The sequence below is a fragment of the Poromitra crassiceps genome (assembly GCF_964638095.1).
Source record: "Poromitra crassiceps genome assembly, chromosome: 2".
NCBI lineage: Eukaryota > Metazoa > Chordata > Actinopteri > Beryciformes > Melamphaidae > Poromitra > Poromitra crassiceps.
This window is the reverse complement of record NC_139624.1, coordinates 29215807-29233208: the sequence shown is the minus strand read 5'-3', so window position 1 is coordinate 29233208 and position 17402 is coordinate 29215807. Positions and strand designations below refer to the sequence as shown.

The 17402-nt window shown below is 41.4% G+C and overlaps 3 protein-coding genes across 3 annotated transcripts; 2 read left to right on the top strand and 1 right to left on the bottom strand.

The window, feature by feature from the left end:
• Positions 1 to 254: 254 nt before the first annotated feature.
• On the top strand, positions 255 to 7177 carry LOC310793448 (L-threonine ammonia-lyase-like; the record flags this gene model as incomplete). The annotated part of the gene is made up of 6 exons (XM_083655257.1): positions 255 to 432; positions 526 to 707; positions 3441 to 3571; positions 4010 to 4158; positions 5355 to 5444; positions 6936 to 7177. The coding sequence occupies 6 exons, from the start codon at positions 255 to 257 to the stop codon at positions 7175 to 7177; spliced, it is 972 nt and encodes a 323-aa protein (XP_083511383.1).
• Positions 7178 to 8214: 1037 nt separating this feature from the next.
• Positions 8215 to 9687, bottom strand: tprkb (Tp53rk binding protein; the record flags this gene model as incomplete). The annotated part of the gene is made up of 4 exons (XM_083655281.1): positions 8215 to 8535; positions 8886 to 9062; positions 9327 to 9449; positions 9547 to 9687. 4 exons carry the CDS (start codon positions 9685 to 9687, stop codon positions 8449 to 8451), a joined length of 528 nt encoding a protein of 175 aa, XP_083511407.1. The 3' UTR covers positions 8215 to 8448.
• Positions 9688 to 10083: 396 nt separating this feature from the next.
• Positions 10084 to 17339, top strand: alg10 (ALG10 alpha-1,2-mannosyltransferase). The gene is made up of 3 exons (XM_083655201.1): positions 10084 to 10317; positions 12513 to 12710; positions 14701 to 17339. Exons 1-3 carry the CDS (start codon positions 10120 to 10122, stop codon positions 15760 to 15762), a joined length of 1458 nt encoding a protein of 485 aa, XP_083511327.1. The 5' UTR covers positions 10084 to 10119; the 3' UTR covers positions 15763 to 17339.
• The last annotated feature ends 63 nt before the right edge of the window (positions 17340 to 17402 follow it).

The following is a 17402-nucleotide window of genomic DNA, read 5'->3' as shown; positions in this document are numbered from 1 at the left end:
CTAAACCACCCGGTCAGCTCGCCCACCCTGGCCTGACTGGCCTCCGCCCCGGCCGCTGGTCACATATATCCCCTTCCCCCTAGGAACACACCCCCACATATCAGTTCCTAGCCAAGCACGGAAACACCCCAATACACGTAATTACCCGATACGCTACAATATTCACCATTAATATATGTAATTTAGATTTTTATTAGCTAAAAGTCTTGCATAAACTCTGAAAACCCACCCTGATGTTTCTGATGTAAACACAGATGGGTGAGGTGTCTGCAGACGCCGTCACCCTGGATCTGCTGAGAGAAGCCTGGGAGACGGTGAGGAGCAGTCCCCTGGGTGTCATCCACACTCCTATGATCCCCTGGTGCCAGACCACCCTGCCTCTCAGCATCTCCTGCAACATCCACCTCAAACTGGAGAACATGCAGAGAACCGGTAAGTGGAGATCCAATTTAGTGACATGTATGGTTATAGTGGTATGCAATGGCTTGAGGATGGCTGATGATGACATATGTGTTTGATTGACAGGCTCTTTCAAGATCAGAGGAGTGGCCAATCAGTTCGCCAGGAGAGAGAAGGGTGGCCATTTTGTCACCATGTCTGCAGGGAACTACGGGAAGTCTTTTGCATACGCCTCAAAATACTACGGGTCCAAGGGCAAGGTGGTGATGCCGGAAACAGCCCCAGCATCCAGATCCATACTCATACAGGTCAGAGGTCATAGTCTAGCCTGGGTAAACCCAGCCGCCACGTGACCTGCTCTCAGACCTGCTCTCAGTCAGGGTAAGCCTGAGAGCAGGTCACTGGGGGCTGGGTTTACCCAGGCTAGTCATAGTCACTATATGGGGGTGGGTGGTTTTTCCTCAGAATTCGAACTTTAATCTCAGAATTCTGACTTTAATCTCAGAATTCTGACTTTAATCTCAGAATCATGTATGGGATGAAGCATGTGCTACTAGTCTACAACTCTCCCCAGATCGGCAGAGGGGGTGGCGCTACGACCAGGACAGCTTGGCAGGCGGAATTGGCCAAGTACAATGGGGGAGAAAATTGGGGGAAACCACATCAGAGAAGAAGGCAAAAAGTGACACGGTTACACAGCACACTAGATAACGTGTGTTTGTTACACCGCACACTAGATAACGTGTGTTTGTTACACAGCACACTAGATAACGTGTGTTTGTTACACCGCACACTAGATAACGTGTGTTTGTTACACAGCACACTAGATAACGTGTGTTTGTTACACAGCACACTAGATAACGTGTGTTTGTTACACAGCACACTAGATAACGTGTGTTTGTTACACAGCACACTAGATAACGTGTGTTTGTTACACAGCACACTAGATAACGTGTGTTTGTTACACAGCACACTAGATAACGTGTGTTTGTTACACAGCACACTAGATAACGTGTGTTTGTTACACAGCACACTAGATAACGTGTGTTTGTTACACAGCACACTAGATAACGTGTGTTTGTTACACAGCACACTAGATAACGTGTGTTTGTTAAGTCTTACATTATCTTATTGAAAGCCTTGAACAGCATTTTTCACCATGTTATACTGGTTTGTTTTCAATTACGTTTCTCAAATTAATATTAGTAGTATTACCAGATTCTTTACTTTCACTGATATCTACTCAAGGCAGACATGGTCTGTAAGGCAAACAAAATAAGGCAAATGCCATGAATTGTGTAGCTTCACCCAAAGATGTGAATCATGCCAGCAAACAGCATGTCCACTCCTAGATTAATACAGATACAGGGTTAATGTGATCTATGGCAATCATGTGGTAGGCTTCTGCCATTTTTCAAAACTTTCGTCAGCTGTGTTCAGATATAATGTTTTTTGACAACCTTTTGTTTCTTTATTTCAGTTTTTAAATTAGCCTTACATTAGTCTCTATGGACTAGCATGGTCTGACATCTTGAGGTGCATTTCTCTCTAGGTCTTAACATGTAATAAGCCAGTATCCCTTTACTATGTCTGAATACCCCTGGTAGACTTAATTGTACAGTATTAACCTTCTGTTTAGGTGCTTTGTTTGTGTTTTTATGCTACTCTTGATTTGTATGTATGTGTGTGGGCATCATTTATCTGGTGTGGAGAATGTGTTTGGGGTGTGGGTACATGTAAGTGGGAATAGAGGGGACATATTGTCTGTCCCTCTGCAAACTGAAAACTACTAAACATACTTAAAAAAAAATAGCCTTAAATTCAGTTCAGGTATTCATAGTCTTAAAAAGTGTTACATTTGGCTTTCTGATACTTACCTGCAGATACCCTGAAATCTTTCAACAAGCCCATATAATCTAGAACAGAGGTTTTCAAAGTCTGAGACTGTGGGCCTCCCCTCAGACAAGGCTTGGAAAAATGCGACCCCATCCCACAGACACTCAACAATTGTGCCAGGCTAGCCTGATATAGTTTGACTACACACCAAATATATCATAAAAAGGTCTGTCTGAAGGCAGTGTTTCCCCTATATGTATTCAGCAGCGGTGCACCACCGCTGCTGAATACATATAGGGGCCACCGCTGCTATAGATGTTTTCTTTATATTACAGATGCTTCATATCCAGTCAATTCACATACCTGTGTGTCAGCACAACGCACAGGTGTAGGAAGCATGGGGGGCAGGGGAATATTAAAAGGTGGTTAAAATGTCCCTCTCAAAAAATAAAGCACTAAATTCTGTTATTTACCTCCACATTGGAAAAACTAACCACTGAACTGTTGTTTTGAAAAGTTTTTTTTTTTTTAGATGGGCCATATGTATGTTTAATTAAAATGGGGGAAATAATATTGTGAAATGCCTTGATATTTTTGGTAGATACGGTACCATACTGTGACATTTCATACCATTACATCCCTAATTGCCTAATACAATTTTATTGACTGGCTGTCCTACTAGACAGGACAGGACTAGGCACTAGGCAGGGTGCGCTTTGCAAGCGAAATAAAGAAAATTGTGCTTCACCACTGCTGCTACATGTACAACTCCATCCTAGGGAAAACACTGGAAGAAGGCATGTATTTGCTTCTGACTCTGGGAAAGTGGGAAAAACTGTCAAATTCCCCAAAACGACATCTCTGAACTATCTCTTTAACCAAATCACACACAGTTAGGCTATCCTATGTGATCTCCTTTTCATAACTAATGTAATATTTTTTTCACTTCCATTCACTGAGCCTCTCTTGAAACAGTTTGGAGCCCCCCTGGGGAGGCCCGCCTCCCACTTTGAAAACCTCTGATCGACAACAAATTGAATAGGCATGTTTTTCACTGCATGCAACTTTCCATGTCATACATTTGCCATCACACCAGTTTTAAGATATGCATTGCAATGAGCAATGTATGTTCATGTAATCTGTCTGATATACCTGTACAGGTGTTTATACTTGGTGATTGAAGCGAGTGTCATTCTCCTCCTCAGAGTTTTGGGGTGGAGGTGGAGCGAGTCCCCACCTCCTGTCTGATGACTGTGGTGAACCGCTGCATTCAGGAGGACAACATGACCTTCCTGCACTCCTACGATGACATGGATCTGATAGCAGGACACTCCAGGTGAAGTCAGGCCTGAGCGGGGATCTTCCTGTCTCAGGAAAAGGAAACAGGGTTTTCGGGGGGAGAGCGCCCAATAATGCTCCACTGTACTGTGGTTGTGGCACTTTGAAAGTTGTGTGTCTGCATGTTTATGGGTGGGGTTGGTTATGATGTGGGAAATTAGCTAATAGGGTCAAAAAGCATATATATTTTTGTTTAACTTTGTGGGAAAATCTGCATCATATCCTTCTATTTTGAGCACATGGGACTCCTGCTGCTCCATGCCCAACAACAAAACTGTGTGTGTGTGTGTGTATGTGTGTGTGTGTGTGTGTGTGTGTGTGTGTGTGTGTGTGTGTGTGTGTGTGTGTGTGTGTGTGTGTGTGTGTGTGTGTGTGTGTGTGTGTGTGTGCGTGTGCGTGCGTGTGCGTGCGTGTGTGCGTGTGCGTGTGTGTCCAGTCTCGGCATGGAGGTGCTGGAGGTGATGCCTGATCCGGACGTGCTGGTGGTGTGTTGTGGTGGTGGGGGGCTACTGGCTGGAGTGTCTGCTGCTGTCAAACTGTCAGGCTGCCACAAGACCAGGATCTACGGAGTGGAACCAGAAGGAGGTGCAGCAAACCTAGATCATGGGGCCCTATCATACGACAGGGTGCTCCCTGGCCAATAGCGTTTGCGTCTGCCCTGGCTGTCTTTCCCGTGCCAGGAAGACAGCAAGCGGCTTTGTGCACCCTCACTTATGCCTATGGGTGTGTGACGTTCTGAAAAGTAGGTGTGGCCAGGGGAAATGCTGGCGCACTGCCATCACACGGCTTAGTGGAATCAACTGCGCTTAGACGAGGTCTGACCCACTTCTAACTGCAATTCAGATCCGGGCATTGCTATTTTGCAATCTCGCTCCCTCTCTATCTATCTACCTCTCTCTCTCTGCCCCTCTCTTGGGCAATGTGCTGCATGTTATGTCAGTCGAGCCTACATCAGAAAAATAAATAAATAAACAAACAAACAAATAAATAAACCAATCAATAAACTGCAATCTCCCTCCCCCTCTCTCAATATCTATCTGTCTCTCTCTCTCTCTCTCTCTGCCTCTCTTTCAGAAATGTTATGTCAGGAATTAATATGAGAGAATGCCATAAAAATGTCAGGGTGTCAGGATTTTCTAAGCCATAACTGCATCGCCTAGATTAATCACTAATACTATAATTAATACTATAATAATATTCTTATTTTTTCCCCTTTATGATTATACCCGTCATTCAGCTTCAATACCCTGCCATGGATGGGGACCTTTTATGCATGTAAACGGGAATATTAGTGGAATATCCATTTTCATGTCATGCAAAAAGTGTTATTGGTACATAGTATCTATAATGAGCGCTTTGTTTTGGAGATGTCCAATTACGCATAGAGAATACCAGCACACTCATATATATAATGGCATAGCGCAAACGGTATTAAAGGGAATGAGAGAGGGGAATCTGATTGGTTGTGTAGTTCTTACGTCCTGACCACGCCTGTAAATAATTCTACTCCTGCCCAGCCCATTTCAGCTTTGCACGGCATGCAAAGTGCCAAATGTGCACTGCTGAAAATATCAAAGGACTTCGCCTCCAACTGCACTAACACCTGTGGGTAATTGCCCGAGCGCCACTGCTTCGCAAGATAGAGAGCATGGGCTCATAGTGTGATTCAGTTATTCTAAAATAAAGATTTGGTTTCCATGACCAGAAGAAATATTACATTACAGCACACAATGATCATCTTGTCTAAAGCTTTTTCTCTTTGCTATGTCAACTCTATCCAGCCTGCACCATGTACCAAAGTTTCATCAAGAAGAAGCCAGTGGGCATGGACACCAAGAGCATCGCCTCAGGACTTGCACCGCCGTTTGCAGGTGTGTGTGTCTCTTCTAGTATTTATTAAAGAACCTCATCTACATGTTTTTTTTTAGCTGAACGGAGGATGAACGGATTAGATTTTGGTGTCATAGGTCAAAGTTCAAGGTCACTGTGACCTCACGAATGCCATTCCCAAGTTCGTTAACGTGATATCTAAGGAATGCCTTGATGGAATTTCTTCAAATTTGCCTCAAACGTCCACTTGGACTCAAGGATGAACTGATTAGATTTTTGTGGTCAAAGGTCAAAGTTCAAGGTCACTGTGACCTCACAACCGCTCATTTCATGGTCGTTAACACGATATCTCAGGAACGCATTGACGGAATTTCATCCAATTTTCCTCAAACGTCCACTTGGACTCAAGCATGAACTGATCACATTTTGGTTGTTAAAGGTCACGGTGACCTCACAAACCCCATTTCCAAGCTCTTTAACGCGATATCTCAGGAACGCCGTGACGAAATGTCTTCCAATTTGGCTCAAACGACGACTTGGACTCAAGGATGAACTAATTCGATTTTGGTGGTCAAAGGACAAAGGTTAAGGTCACTGTGACCTCACTAGCGCCATTTTCAAGCTTGTTAACGCGATATCTCAAGAACGCCTTGACTGAATTTCTTCCAATTTGCCTCAAACGTCCACTTGGATTTAAGGAAGAACTGATTACATTTTGGTGGTCAAAGGTCAAGGCCACTGTGACCTCACGAATGTCATTTTCAAGCTCGGTAACGCCATATCTCAGTAACACCTTGACTAAATGTCCTCACATTTGGCTCAAACGTCAAAGTCTGGACAGACATGCATGTCGACTGCTCACTTGTTGGCGGAGGCATAGATCTGCGGTGCGGTCGTTCTAGTTATGTCAGAGATCATAGAGGGCCTTTATAGAGTACCGCAGGGATGACATATTTTTGTAGGCTTACCCAGAAGTCCCTGCCTGCAGTGAATGGAATTTTTGGTTAAATTCATGAAATAAGGTCTGTGGTTAAGAAAAGTTTATGAAACAGCGAACTTGACGACTTTTCTGAAAACTGCGTTAAAGAAACGCATTTACACTTTGAAAATCATAAAAGTTGTCCTCATTTGTGAAGATTATCTCAATGTGCTGAACACAAAGTTGTTGTTTCATAAACTTTTGTTAACCACAGACCTTATTTCAAGTATTTAACCAAAATCTCCATACCGAAAGTGTTAGCATCCAGGTCTTCCTGACTCATTCCTGCACTACTCTATTATCTTCTGCACAAAAAACTTCACTGCTGTCTTCTTAATCCCAGTTCCCTTCTGACACTTTTCCTAATTTTCACGATGCCAAGTGCCAAGCATCTCTAAAAATGTTAACAGGGACAAAGAACAGAACAGCCAGACGAATGTGCAAAAACACTTTAAACATATGTCACACTAGAAAACTGAGTGATCTGAGAGTCATATTTGTCAATGGAAATCATATTAAGCCTTTACTTCAGTAATAACTTGTGTCTCTCCAGGCACTCTGCCCTACGAATTGTGCCAGCGCTACGTGGAGGGGATCGTCCTGGTGAGCGACGAGCAGATCCGGGCGGCGGTGTCGGTGCTCTACAGGTCAGGTCTGGTGGTCGAGCCGTCAGGATCCGCTGCCTTCGCTGCCATCGTCAATGACAAGATACCCGACCTGCAGGGGAAGAACGTTGTCTGCATCCTCAGCGGAGGGAACGTGGGAAAAGATGAGCTTGCCAACTTCCCAGACTGACAAACTTTGATGTGACTAATGCTATCCATGCTTTATCATGTGACTACTGGGGTGGAATCGAGAACTTGACTTTTCCTTGAATTTATAGGAGTGTAATAAGTCTAACTGTATGACGTAAGGTAACTTCCCCCAACTGCAGGCTAAGCATAAGTAAAAACAGGGCAAGTCAATGAAAAGACTTGTGAAAAATGTATTTTTTTATTTTTTTATTGGTTAAAGGGCAATACAGAACAAACACTTTGATGACAGATAATAATCCACTATGAAAAATTAGTTTTTTATGATTTTCTTCTTTGCTGCTACATCTGCAATAGTTTATAAATTGAGTACACCTGGGTTGAAATCATTTTACTGACTTTTAGGGTTTATTGAGTTTGCCTGCAGCGCAAGAGGGGAGAAGTCTGCACTTTTGGGACAATCCAATTAGTGCTTTTGGCATCACAAAAGAAAATGTTTTTTTGTTTTTGTTTTTTAGCACACATTAAAACATATAGAAATACTGAAAGTTAGCAAGTTCACCAAAAAACAAGATGTGCAGAGTAGGGGCAAGAGACCCGCAAGGGCCTATACAAGGCCTCTACTTGTGAATAACTCAAACAACATAAGTAGTAACAAAATCAACAAGTATGAAATAGAATTAAAATTTAAATGAGAAAAGAAAGAAAAGAAAAAGAAAAAAGCCAAAATATATATGCAGAGTCATGTATGCAGAGAAGAGATATTGATTTAACAGGGCTTTTTTCATTCTTGATTTAAAAACAGGCAATGATGGACAGGTTCTGATTGAGGAGGGGCTAGAATTCCATATAGCCTAGAGATGGACCTCTTTATCTTATGTTAAATTTACCTAAAGTTGTGCAGGAAAATGGAAGGTGAATGTTATGTGATTGTCTGGTTGGATATGAGGACTATATATACAGTATATATATATATATATATATATATATATATATATATATATTATTTATTTATTTTCATTAATCCGGAAGTGAACCAATTAAGGTTTACTAGGACCATGGCGCATATTGGTTTTGAAGCTCACCAGAGGAAAGCAGTTATTGAATATGCCCTTGAAAAGTTGGAAAAAAGATTGATATGCCAGATTAGCATCCTACTGAGTATAGACATTTTCCCATTGAACATCCTCAAACATATCAAACATGATCAATATTAATTCATTCTAGTCCTCATACTGGAAAAATATTAAACCACAAAATGTACACTTTTTCAAAATTGTGTTCTTCTGATCCATATAGGTTCCTGCATTGTCGCTACATGACATCTTTGGTGGCCATTCTGCAAACAACTGCATCGAGCAGAGTCCCGCACTTTTCCTCCTGCGGGGCAACTTTGTACAGCTGAGAGAGAGAGAGAAAATTACATAAAATGACAAATATCAATAGAAAAAACATTGTAGCCTGAAATAATTAAATTACTTTTCAAAAGCACATAATTATATCAACAAAAACTACTAAACAATAACTATTTTGTAAGTAAAGCACTTAAGATGACTCAGAACTTCAATAGTAACCCATAATATGCTTTACTTTCATGCCAGCATTCCTTTTGGTAAGAGTAGCCTATGTGTAATTTTATTGAATGGGGGATATCTCAAAGATCTTCTCTCTCTCTCTCTCTCTCTCTCTCGCTCGCACACGCGCACACACACACACACACACACAGGTAAGAGCATATATGGCATCAGAACCTTTTTGATCTTGGCAGGGTCTGACAGTGAAGAAAGCTCCTCCACTGGAAGCTGCTGTCCATCCACCTTGACTTTGATGTCTGCCACAAGCTGCGACTCAGCTGTGTTGTGAACTAGGACCACGAGGACAGAGTCGTCACCATCGGAGATCCCAAACCTTTTAAATGCCTCTGAGATCTGTACAAGGACCACAGATAAAATAATTTGAGTTTTTCTGTTTATAACGTTAAGATGACGCTCCCTCCTATTCAGAATGAGTTACACTTGAGTGCAACAGCAATTTCTCTGGAACCAACAGTGCAAGCAAAGTAACCAACAGAGAGAAATTATGGATTATATTCAGAATGAGAGGGGGACTAACATAATTTAATTTATGTGCACTAGAGTGTACAAATAAAAGCTAGATGTGATTATGTGAATGGCTGCCTTAAGGTTACTTACATTATTAGTAGGTGAGAGGTTGAAGATAATCTCTGAATATAAGCTTCTTGTCTTCATTTTTCCAATTTTGTGTAAGTGAACAGCCTTGTTTGCAGCTACCAGCACTTGGAAAGGATCAACCAACTGCAAAACAAAAAATAATTTCAAAACTTGGAATCTAGCCTCGTAAAGATGCATTGGCCCCTTTTTAAATAAAAGTTGAGGGGAGGCGAGGTCTTACCATTGTTGGATTGATCAAGGCACCATTTATTTTACCCTCCATGGCACTTTGTCTCAATTCTGCGGCATTTTTCAAGTCTTTGAAAAGCATTTGAGTCACTTCTCGGTCGGGAAAAAGCTCTAGTTGCTGTGTTAGATGCATAGTTGATAGAGTTGATAGAATATTAGGAAAATGCACCGCGCTAGACCATTCCATGCGAATGGAAGGGGGGAACAATAACACGGTGACACAGCTTGATATGAAGGTTCCTTTTGATATGTATACACGGTAAAACAGCTGATTGAGTAAAAACCGCAAAAGCAAATAGTAAAATATGATAAACCATATAATTGTGTTGAATACATACATTATTCTTTCATAGTAATATCATTCTAAAATATTGTCCACAGCATAGGAACTAATACTCAATTCAAGACCTTCCGTGACGACTGTTTAACGAACGGACCAGCTGCTGTCAAAAATCAAATCTCTTCCGTTGATATGTGTTAGCTCCGTTTTCTTTCTGAATTGTAATTGTCCCGTCGGTTTAGTATGTGGTTTACACAACTTTATAAAAGCTAACCGAAGATTAGTATGGTGTTTTTCGATCGGATTTCTTGGACCGATATGGAGAAATTTGAGGGTTACATTTTCACTGCTCTCTGCAGCACCAACTTTTTGATATCATGTCTACTCTTCTCTAAAATCACTCGGGAGCAAAGGGAACCATACATGGACGAGGTTTTCCATATTCCACAAGCTCAGAAATACTGTCACGGAAAATTCAACGAGGTATTTAACCATGGCTTTCTAAATGTAACGTTAAGCAAATCCCCCATTGTAGCTAGCTATCTTGTGGTTGTAGCTATCGGATTAACGTCAGAGCTCTTGTCATTTGAAATTATGTGACAGATGTAGGCGGCTTCTAATCTGCACATCAACCATATAGAATGGCATTAGCGGGGATCAACATTGTAGCTCTTGTAACGTATTATTAGTGGCCTGACAGACAAGTCCTAGGCCAGGGCTATTCAACTACACATTGTCAGAAACCTATTATGTACACTTGACACAACGTGCCTTTTCAAAACTTTTATTTCACTACATTGCAAAAGTAGCTTATTTTTCGTTTAAAAGCGCCTAATTTCTGTGCAACAAAAGCTGTGTTAAAGCCCCAAAAGTAAACACATATTTGAAACAAATCTAAGTATTCTACAACAAGACATGCCAGCCATTTGAAATGTAATTTGGTCAATTACATCTCATACACCACAGCATTGTAAACATTTATAGTGCATCAGGAATCAGGAAAGGAAAACTGTAAATTGTCGTTCTTGTTTAGAACCTAGCACAGTATTAAATACTGAGTATCATGAAAAACTATTAATATTGCATCTTTTGTGTTTAGATACTGCAACAGCACTGTAACATTGTAGTGCAGCAAGAAACTATTGTAAACATTTATAACCATATTTCTTGTTTAGAACCTAGCTAGCTACATCACACAGCTCCTGAAAAACAATTTATAATGCATCTTTCTTTATTAGCTACATCACAGCGCCATCTCCTGAAAAAATATTAATATTGCACCTTTCTTGTGGCTACATCACAGCATCTCCTGAAAAACATTTATAGTGCATCTCACTTGTTTAGCTCACTTTAGCTACATCACATCTGGAACACAACCATTTGGGTGTAATAAGTAAAGGAAGTTTAATTGTTATATATATATATAGATCGCCAGTTGAATAGCCCTGGCCTAGGCCCTAAAAATCCCATTGCAGCTAAAGGGAGTTTATAATATCGATCTGAAAAGGAGCGTAAATGTAATGTATTATACAATGTTAGCTCAGTATACGAGGGATCAGCCGAGCAGCATTTTGGTAAACAAACCTCTGGGCAGCGGCAATGGAACCCTATGGAGCATGAGCTTTGGGAGGCTTAAGTGTCTGACTCTAGCCGGCTGACCCTGTTTACATTTTAAAAACGGTGACAGTTCACACAACTTTAACACGACATGCATATTATACACCAAACTCTTGAGCTAATTCTGCTCTCGCTCAGAATGTCAAAATATAAGCGATGTGATGTATAGTTTTTGAGATATTAACGTTTGTTTGGCACAACTCATACTAGTTAACTGCCGGGGTTAATTGCGGGGTTCCGCATTTCTGGGTGGCAAGTGATCGTCATGCCGATTCGTCCTATTAGCTATAGCCTAGCCCTAGCCTAAGTGTTACATGGTGATCTGAAAGTCACCAACGTGTAGGGCTGGGCAATATGGTTTAAAGGTAGACTATAATGCAACTTTTTTAGGCCCCTTCAAACGTAAACAAACTTTTATTAAATGTCTTCTTCTTTACATTTTAAATTACATTTTAGCTCTGACAGAGGCGGAATATCCGTTTACAAGAGCTAAAATGTGTTTTAGATGTACTTAAAAGAAAAAGACATAAACTGTTTGTTTACATTTGTATTGTTTGTAAACAGTGGGGCAAAAGAACAGTCTACCTAGAAGTCACTCTTCAAGAAGATGTAAAAAAAATAAAGAAAAAAACGTTGGTTTATGTGAAGAGCCATAAAAAGTTGCATAGTATACATTTAAATTAAATGTGACTTTTTTTTATTGATATGTATCACTGTATTGCTCACGTAGGCAAGATCATCACATGTTACGTAATACATACGTAATCAAATTGATGTTCTTCGCTTTGAACCAAATGGTAATGTTAGATGTGATGTCAAACAAAACAGAATCTTTTCATAATATTCCTTGAAATGTTTTTTTGGTATTGTATTGTTTTTATGAAATGTGTTGGTTATCATCATTTTAGACAGTAGAATTGTGTGTCACGACATCCCAAAATCACCATATCACCATGATATGATTCCAGGCATTCCACTGAAGCACGATAAACTATAATTTTGGATTAGTGCCCAGCCCTCCTCACTGTACTGATGTCCTCATTGCTTCCTACCTATCACAGTGGGACCCAATGATCACCACTCCGCCAGGCCTTTACCTGGCCTCCGTGGGAGTCATCAAGCCCGTGGTGTGGCTGGCCGAGCTGACGGGCAAGGTGGTGTGCTCTACAGCCATGCTACGCTTCGTCAACCTGCTCTTCAGCTGCGGCAACCTGTACCTGCTCTATCTCATCGTATGCAAACTGCACCTCAGGGAGAAGGTAATGTTAGACGATTAGATCTTTTTGCACTGACGAATGAATGAATATATGGCACTCATGATGGTTCCTCACTACAGCTGCGTTTACATTAAGGTCAAATTGACAGGGAGAACTTGACACTAATACTTCCATGGTTATGGGTTCAGTACCGCCTGGAGCCACTCTTACTTAAAGGATAAGTTCACCCAAAGGGTTTTGAAGCTTCAGTGAGGTGTTCAAATAGATTCAAAGCTTCGGGTTGTGGGGGTGGGTGTCTGGGGGCTAGTAATAACAGTGGCAAGGACAAAAATCGAACTTAAATTATTTTCCTTTTTATTGGAACAAAAATGTATACAAAATGTGCAATAAGCACATTCAAATAAATTACATACCCCCAAAAAACGAATTTGCTCATGTACAGTAGGCTGCATGGTCCAACTGTCACAGTTTACTGCTTATATATGTACATATGTCGCCAATGGCACAATAACCCTATATGTTCATTGCTTATATACATATATGTAGCCATATGTAAGAATAATCCTATATGTTCCTTGCTTATATACATATATGTAGCCATATGTAAGAATAATCCTATATGTTCCTTGCTTATATATACATACGTATATGTTGACATGTATGAGAATAACATGTTATAATAGAAAGATTCCTAGTCGCGAGCGGCCTCGCCCACCCTGCAGCTCGTCCGCAGCTCGGCTGCTGTGTGGCCTCGCCTGCTCTATTGTTATGTCATCACTGATGACATAACATGCATATTATACACCAAACTCTTGAGCTAATTCAAGAGTTTGGTGATGTTATGTCATCACTGATGACATAACATGCATATTATACACCAAACTCTTGAGCTAATTCAAGAGTTTGGTGATGTTATGTCATCACTGATGACATAACAATTGCTCGAGTGACCATCACTGATCACATCATGGAGTGACGTCACTCAGCACACAATTGCTCTAAACTTGAAACTAAGAGCCCACTTCCTCAGTTGTATATATCGTCGCTGTCGGGGCAGGACTAGGGATGTCAACGGTTAACCGTTAATCGATTAACCGTCGCTAACGTCGTTGTTCGGTTATTGCTGTCGGTCTATCAGTTAATATTAAAAAAAAAAAAAAAATTTTGGACACGTTTTTTGAGTTTCCTTGCAGATTTTGCACAGTGTTTTGCATCATGCAACTATTTTGTTCAAATTTTGTTCAATTGTTGGCAGCAAATCGAAATAGGCTATATTTTGTTTAAGTTTTTATGCTGCAAAAACAGTAGGCCTAATGTGAAAAAATCAAAAGAAATAACAGATTGTTGTTGTTGTAATGTTTACATAAACAGGAAATAAAGCTCTCAAAAATATATTTCCTTGTCATCCATATAAGAGCCAGAATGATTTTGGAATGATTACCTGATCAAAATGTGGCAATAAACTTATAAATTTCAGCAAAGCCAACAAAAAATAAAGGCATAATTCTAACACAAAAAGCATTAACATTTCAGCATCTAAATAGACACGCCTTGTTTGGGCATGAGCTCATTGAGTAAATAGACAATTTTTTTTTTTTTTTTTTTTTTTTTTTTAATATTAAAAAATTATGAATTAACCGATAGGTTAATCGATTATTAGCGTTGGTTAATCGAAAGTGAAATTAACCGAAAATTGACATCCCTAGGCAGGACCTCGAATATCCATTTTTTCACATTTTAATTTTTTGTCATGAATCAATGCCACTCGTCACTCTTCACGTATCTGTGTGGGTTTTACAAAATTTAACCATTGGAAAAGCATTAAAACGATCTTCTGAGTAATTCTCGTAACACCATTCGCCCTCAATCTGTCACTCAAACCTCGAAATTCCTCCCCTTCCTCCGTCTGTACCCCCCAGACAGGACTCTATACCCGGAAAAGACACACAGACCAAGTTTAAAACATGAAAATCGCCAGAAATCCAGTTACCAGCATTGATTGTTTTCTGATTTCATGTCTGTCCTCTTCCAGACGCGGACGGCCTCACGCAGAGTCCTGTCGGCCCTCTCCCTGTCCACCTTCCCCGTGCTCTACTTCTTCAACTTCCTCTACTATACCGACGCCGGGTCTACTTTCTTCGTCCTCTTCACCTACCTCATGACACTCCACGGCTGCCACAAGGCCTCGGCGCTCCTCGGCGCCTGCTCCGTGCTCTTCCGCCAGACCAACATCATCTGGGTGGCCTTCTGCGCTGGCACTTTGGTGGCCGGCAAAATGGACGAGGCCTGGAGGACAGAGCAGACAAAAAAGCGGGACGACAAGCCGGCATCATTCCAGGTTCCCCTGTCGGTCGGCGGGGCGAAGAAAGTGATGCTCTTCACATTGGAGTTCCTCACCTCGCCAAGTCATGTGAAGGCGGTGCTGCTGGTGGCCTGGCCCTACGCGGCGGTCGGTGTGGGTTTCCTGGCTTTCGTGGCGCTGAACGACGGGATAGTGGTGGGGGACAGGACGAACCACGAGGCCTGCCTCAACTTCCCTCAGCTCTTCTACTTCTTCTCCTTTGCCCTCTTCTTCTCCCTCCCAGCCTCCCTCTGCTACTACCGCATCCTTCGCTTCCTGCAGGCTCTGAAGAAGCAGCCTTTCTTCTATCTCTTGGTCACAGGCGTCTGTTTGCTCCTGGTGTGGAAATTCACCTACGTCCACAAGTACCTCCTGGCAGACAACCGCCACTTCCCCTTCTACGTGTGGAAAAGACTTTTCCAGAGGCACGGGCTGGTGCGCTTCATCCTGGTCCCTGCGTACGTGTTCGCCGGGTGGAATTTCCTGGACTCCCTCAAGTCACGTTCGCTCTTCTGGAGCCTGGCGTTCCTGGTGTGCCTCCTGGCCGCCACGGTGCCCCAGAAGCTCCTGGAGTTCAGGTACTTCATCGTACCCTACCTGATGTATCGCGTCCACATGCCCCTCCCCTCTCTTCTCAGACTTGCCCTTGAGTTCCTCCTGTACACGGCAGTCAATGCGGCCACACTTTACCTCTTCATCAGTAAGACCTTCCACTGGCCGGACAGCACGGCCACACAGAGGTTCATGTGGTGAACAAAATATGGGTATCAGATATCAGGGAATACCAGGCCCAAACAGGGTATTGATATCAGAGAATTTCCACAATACTACTAGTACTACAGTACAAACTGATGCCCATTGCCCAGAGCGACATCTTAGGGGTACTTGAGGAGCTTGCAGGGGGGTACTTGGAAAGATTGGGAATTGCAATTTATTTACAAAATGATAAAAGAAATATTCCAAGTCATTTCATAGGCCCATCTTGGTAAAACTGATGACTTTTTCAATTGAAAACATTTAATAATCATGTGTTAGATAGGCCTACTAAAAGTTTAATATGATTTTAATAGAACACATTTCAGAGAATCATCAACAACATGAGTGAGGGGGTACAAGGCAAAACAGCTCAAGGGGTACATAAGAGAAAAAAGGTTGGGAACAACTGGTGCTTGACCACTTGAAAGTGCAGGTGTAAACGCCCCCAAGACACATTGAGGACGGATTGATCTAATCGGCCAAACCACCTCCGGAGGTGGTCATGGATGCATTGTGACCACATTGGACACAAGTGTAAATGCAATGTGTCCTCTCAAACCACTGCTGGTCACTGCTGTTTTTCTGCCGATCTACTCTATGGAGCAATCGGATCTCAATCTGATCGCAGAAAACCCAATGGTGTAAATGGCTTCTATGTGAACCAGGTCTGGAGTTGATTGACTTTGAATTCAGTCGGTTCAGAACGTAAAGTGAAATTACACGACAGTAACACTGACAAAATATTAATTCTCAAGTATTTTGTTCAAAATAAGATGTATGTTTTTTGTTGTTGTTTTTTAATGGACTTCTGATGAAATTCCACTTCCTCGATTGATTGCATTGAAAGTCAATTGAGCTCTACCTTAATGCACATAATGGTGTAATCATTGATACTGGTCTGAATTGCAATGATCTGTTTTGATGAAAATTTCTACAAAAGGTGTCTATATGTTTGTTCAATATATAAGAATGATGTTGGGATTTGTTTCTCTACTACAGAGATTGGAAAATAATCTAATGTCAGCTAAGGCTGTGGGGGAAAATAATCTAATGTCAGCTAAGGCTGTGGGGGGAAAATAATCTAATGTCAGCTAAGGCTGTGGGGGAAAATAATCTAATGTCAGCTAAGGCTGTGGGGGGAAAATAATCTAATGTCAGCTAAGGCTGTGGGGGAAAATAATCTAATGTCAGCTAAAGCTGTGGGGGGAAATAATCTAATGTCAGCTAAGGCTGTGGGGGAAAATAATCGAATGTCAGCTAAAGCTGTGGGGGAAAATAATCTAATGTCAGCTAAGGCTGTGGGGGAAATACCGGTAATCTAATGTCGGCTAAGGCTGTGGGGGAAAATAATCTGGGGGGGTGCAGCATTTTTGTTTTAGAACTACTTTTTTTTCTCTTCACATGTAAAAATGCTGCCTTCTTTTTTTAGTCCTACTTTGCAGAATTGACTGTTGACATTTGAACTGTAAATATGATTTAAGAGACCAAAAATGACCTAGCCATATTGTAAAGCAGGGATCTAAAGAATTTCTACTGTATGGGACATTTTTGTAATGAATGTTTTGCCAATGAAGAACACTGACAGCCATATTTGTTTGTTGTTTCTTTTTCGTTTTATTATTATTATTATTATTTTT